The sequence below is a fragment of the Olea europaea genome, unplaced genomic scaffold, assembly GCF_002742605.1.
Source record: "Olea europaea var. sylvestris unplaced genomic scaffold, O_europaea_v1 scaffold1023, whole genome shotgun sequence".
In the NCBI taxonomy this organism is placed as follows: domain Eukaryota; kingdom Viridiplantae; phylum Streptophyta; class Magnoliopsida; order Lamiales; family Oleaceae; genus Olea; species Olea europaea.
The window spans coordinates 417,462-420,895 of NW_019227558.1; the positions used below are offsets into that span (position 1 = coordinate 417,462).

The following is a 3,434-nucleotide window of genomic DNA, read 5'->3' on the forward strand; positions in this document are numbered from 1 at the left end:
GGGAAAATTTGGGTGGTAATTGAAGAGGACGTTGTGGACTTTCCAATGGTATCAAAATTAGATAGTTTTGATGGTCGAAAGTTGCCAAAAAATTACCTTAAAAGTCGCCCAAAAATTCTAAAAATCTGCCCAGATTTTCAGATTTTTTGGGCGAGTTTTAAGGCAATTTTCCGATCGAATCCCTTGGAGTTATAATGAGATTTTGGTGGGTAATTGAAGAGGACATCGTGGGCTTTCCAACGGTATCAAAATTCGACATTTTTTGTGGTCGGAAGTTGTCGAAAATTTGCCATAAAAGTCGTCCAATTATTTGAAAAAACGAGTGGTGAATGAGTAATTATAAGAAAAGATGAGTGAGCATTCAGTAACTTGTGAAAGATGAGTGAGCAAGTAGTAATCAAGGGTAAAGTTTAGTGATTATTGGTTAAATTTACTCATTCTTTATAAGGCCCTCCAAACATAGCCATATTGTACTACTTTTACGTATGGTGACTTCTTCAAATTTATACCTCCTCTTCTTAATTCGTTTACCAATAATCTAAAATTTAAACTTCAATAATTTTTTTTTGTTGTAAAAAAGTTAGAAGCTCTTTTATGATCTTTAGCTTATTTTTCACTATACATGTCAAGATTAACGTGGTTCTTTCTTCTCTCGAGGGGTAAAATTTCAGTGTGGGGGAGCCTCTAGAACTGGTAGATCATGTTGGCCTAAGATTTTCATGATCATCAGAGTGAAGATCAAATTTTAAATTTCTTAATGCATGTATGGTAAGTTAGATAAATAACACTAGATAATTGATTTCAAAGACTTAAATAACGCAACACAAAGAGTAAGGGGCTGGGGGGTAAACCACCAGAGAATAGAAGGTTATTGTATAAATAATCGTTAAGAGAAAAGATATTGTTGACTGATAATTTATAGCATCGCGCGCCATCGGAAGGATCACTTGCCAACTAGGTCAGATTGGAGAAGAAGCTATCACTTGTAGCCAATCAAATCTCTGCATGAAATCTCTTTGACGAGGAATTCATGAGAAAGATTAGAAAGTAGCAAAAAATATATGGAATAAAATGATGCTAAAATCTTGTTTGAGACTTGACTCTTCCTTTAAATAAATAAATAAATAAAAAGGTTAAACTCTAACATTGAGGGTCCCCACTGTCCCGTCCCTAGAGCTTTGTGAAGGGGGTGAGTCGCGAGATGTGCCCCAACAGATTAGAGAACAAGAGCTGCCTATACACTGCGTCTACAATGAGTTCAATTCCATGTTTCAGGAATCGAACCCCCACACTGCGACTGCCAGCAAGGCATGAGAAAATCTCACTCCTGTCCTTTGCACCACTAGGCTATGCCCCCGGAGGGCGAGACTTGACTCTTTNACAGAGGCTAAAACATTTCAAGCGTCGTAATTTCTTCAAATGACATGGCACCTTTACTACAACTACTAGGCAGATTAGACATGATCATATCAGAAAACTTCCATCATCTTTATATATTGCAACATCGTCTAAAGATACATCATTGTTGGATTTCTCTTCATCTTTATGAGACGAAAACTCAACTACGGCACTCATCTAATCGACTTTTATGCAGCTGAAAAGCAGGATTGATCCATGCCCCACAATTGCACTGCATGCCTGCCCAGTTGAAGGAACCAAGTCGAGCTTTGCAACCAATGCACTGAAGCTTGTCTTCTATGCATCCTTCTTCAACTGCAAATTGACCATACAAGATATGTTTTTTGAGCATGCTTGCTTAGCTTTAAAAAATATATAATAATTTCTCTTGATGGTAAAATGTCTACTTATTTTGACAGTGAGATAAGAGTTACTATCAAAGTGAGCCATGATAGTTCAGGCTTTGACTAACCTACTTGCATCCACTTCATTGGCTCCACAAAAATAGATGAGCATTCAGGTGGATCATCTGATTCATCACTTCTCTTTTTCCATTTGAAGCACTTCTGTCCCTCTCCGCGTTTATGGTGAACAACATGCTCCTCTGAAGCAACAATCCTACGACATTTCTTGCAGCGGTATACAACTTGAGGTCTTTGATTGGATCCAGAATCAGTGTTAGAGGGTTCAACTTCCATTGAGGTTTCCAATTCAATTCTCCAATCTAACAGAAAATAAAAACATAAGAATATTTAGGAAAAAGAAAAGGATAGAAATATTTCATAGCCTGAATCATGGTATCTTACTTAGACAGATTAAGAACTCTAAAAATTCTTAAAATACAAAATCAGAGACCAGGGAAGGGAAAAACAGACAGATATTTTCTGAGAGACGCTTGTTGTACGGGGGATTCACAGATTTTTTTACAGACAGGGTACTTGGCAATTTTGAATGGGTGATTTTTTTTTTTTTTTTTTAAAGGACTAAACAGGTGCTAGCCAGCGCAGCATTGTAAAACTTCTGTGAACCATTCCCCTGTTTAAGGGGAATTGTTCATCTCTATTTTCTTTCCTAATAACATAAAAACGATTATCATCGACACCAAAAAATAAAAAATAAAATGAGAGGCTCGTAAATGATAAATTTGGGTCGAAGACATCTATCGATCGAACCAAACCAAGTATAAAATTCCAGTTGAAACAAGCTTATCTATTCTTAATTAAAAATTTAATCGCGAAAAACAAAATAAACTATCAACATTCAACGCTTTCTAATAGCAAGCAATTGAAAAAGAAAAACCCTATGCTGAAATTTCCTGTGTGTGTACAAACACATAATTATAGATCATTCCAAGAAGCGAAATGGATTAGAAGACGTACCAATCACCGTTGAATTGGATAAGCAAAAATTCACTCAGTGAAGTGGTCACTCCATCGTTCAAGAACGCTAAATACGTTAGAATCTAATCAAACGGTGTCGTAGTGCTGAAANATTCACTCAGTGAAGTGGTCACTCCATCGTTCAAGAACGCTAAATACGTTAGAATCTAATCAAACGGTGTCGTAGTGCTGAAAAAAAGGTGATGTTTACGTTGGACCACCTGACCCGGTCACTTCATACCGTCTCATTAGAAAATGGGCCTCGATGTAAAGTCTAGTTACAACGCAACCTGGGGCACTTTTCAAATTGATTTAGTTAAAGAACAAGTTTTGCACTTTAACCAATTTTTTTTTTGCCTTTCACCACATTGACCTCTTGTGTTGAAAAAGATAATTGTGCCCTTATTATTTTCCACAATTACAAAAATATGTTAATTTTTTGAAAGTTAATAATACCCTTAAAAGTTTAAATAAATTCAATCACTTCCACACGTAAATTTCAAAATCAATTTTACTTATCAATTTCTCCAATACAGTGAAAAAGAAATTTTTTCTTCCATCTGCTAGAATATTGAAATCCCACAAAATTATCAAAGGTTCAACAAAAAAAATTACTCACTGTCGGCACAGAAAATTGGTAAGTGTAAATACGTATTT

At 35.8% G+C, this 3,434-nt stretch overlaps 1 protein-coding gene across 1 annotated transcript; it reads right to left on the reverse strand.

Moving 5' to 3' along the window:
* Window positions 1–1,467: 1,467 nt before the first annotated feature.
* Window positions 1,468–2,864, reverse strand: LOC111372744 (probable inactive dual specificity protein phosphatase-like At4g18593). Its single transcript, XM_022995136.1, has 3 exons — window positions 2,778–2,864; window positions 1,871–2,122; window positions 1,468–1,713 (listed from the first exon to the last, which is right to left on the reverse strand). The coding sequence occupies exons 2-3, from the start codon at window positions 2,094–2,096 to the stop codon at window positions 1,559–1,561; spliced, it is 381 nt and encodes a 126-aa protein (XP_022850904.1). The 5' UTR covers window positions 2,097–2,122; window positions 2,778–2,864; the 3' UTR covers window positions 1,468–1,558.
* Between the last annotated feature and the right edge of the window lie 570 nt (window positions 2,865–3,434).

Excerpts from the sequence above, each read along its gene's own strand:
- LOC111372744 (XM_022995136.1), bottom strand. The coding sequence starts at position 2,096 with ATGGAAGTTGAACCCTCTAACACTGATTCTGGATCCAATCAAAGACCT. Across the intron at positions 1,714-1,870 it reads AATGAAGTGGATGCAAGTAG|TTGAAGAAGGATGCATAGAA; the intron begins GTTAGTCAAAGC and ends GTCAATTTGCAG.